General features: G+C 35.4%; 1 protein-coding gene across 1 annotated transcript; it reads right to left on the reverse strand.

Moving 5' to 3' along the window:
• Positions 1–39: 39 nt before the first annotated feature.
• LOC109582758 (neurotrypsin-like) lies at positions 40–1199 on the reverse strand. Its single transcript, XM_019997672.1, has 6 exons — positions 1164–1199; positions 945–1112; positions 737–895; positions 511–681; positions 285–464; positions 40–221 (listed from the first exon to the last, which is right to left on the reverse strand). Exons 1-6 carry the CDS (start codon positions 1165–1167, stop codon positions 43–45), a joined length of 861 nt encoding a protein of 286 aa, XP_019853231.1. The 5' UTR covers positions 1168–1199; the 3' UTR covers positions 40–42.
• Between the last annotated feature and the right edge of the window lie 6 nt (positions 1200–1205).

Here is a 1205-nt window from a genome sequence, read left to right on the forward strand (position 1 = left end):
CTTCCTATTCCTAAAAATCAAAATTGTCTAATTAATTATTGGCTAACCAATACAGCGAGCTCCAGCAACTTCATAACTCTGACAGTTTATTGATGCACCAGAAGTTGTGTGCCTTGAACAATCTAACAATGATTCCTCTGATCCTGAACAAGATAAGGCTCCAATCACAAATGAAGGATTGTCACTGACACTGAAATAATTATTAGTAAAAGGTTGTGATCCTGTAAAATAATAACAAGAGTATAATAATAATATTAAGTTAGCATTATAACTAGTATTTTTACCAAAAGGTTGTAGTCCTAATTGATAGCATACCACATTACTGTCACTAGTGTCCCATTGGTTATCACATACTGATCCCCATGCATTATTATAGCATATTTGTACATTGCCTTCATTCATTATGTCACCTCCAACAAGTCTAACATCACCATTAGTACAATTAACATACTGTGTATTATTAACTGGAAAAGAATTTAAATTAAAAGCAGCATTACCACTTTTACTTACACATGCAGAATACTGATGCATCAGTGCCTCGTGAGCAATCAAGTCCATGTGTATTGCTATTCATATGATACATACAGTTCCATATGTTTGCTTCATCTCCAGTACAGTTTAGTTTATAGATGCCAATTGGCCACTCATAATCAATAAACATCCCACGAGTAGCCACTGCACCTGTATATGCATGCATAGATATGTTTAGGCCTTTCGAATTTTGTAATCAATGTACCATAGCGTGAGTATCCAAGCTGAGAGCAAATTACAGTAGCTTCTTTGTCAGTCCAATAGCTAGCACAGATTGTAGTCCATATGCTATTAATACACACTTCAACTCTTCCCCTTAGGACAGCATCATCACCTAACCTAATCTCACCATCAGTACAGTTACCTGTTATGAATAAAAGATTAATATTAATAATAAAGTGTATTTTACTTACGTTCACAGGTGACCCCAGCATCATTGTAATGAGAGCAAGTAGTGGCATCACATGATCTTGTCCTACACTCTATTAATGATTCCTCATTACCAGTACAATCAACACTAGCCATCAGTATTGGACCAACTCCTGGACCAAAATGATCGCTACCAGACCTTGCTCTTCCACCTATATAAGAATAAAAGTCTAGACTACTAATCACATTAATAATACACAAACCCATTGGTAGATATCCTAATTGTTTACAGACTACATTAGCAT

Source organism: Amphimedon queenslandica, unplaced genomic scaffold, assembly GCF_000090795.2.
Source record: "Amphimedon queenslandica unplaced genomic scaffold, v1.1 AMPQUscaffold_13358, whole genome shotgun sequence".
Lineage (NCBI taxonomy): Eukaryota > Metazoa > Porifera > Demospongiae > Haplosclerida > Niphatidae > Amphimedon > Amphimedon queenslandica.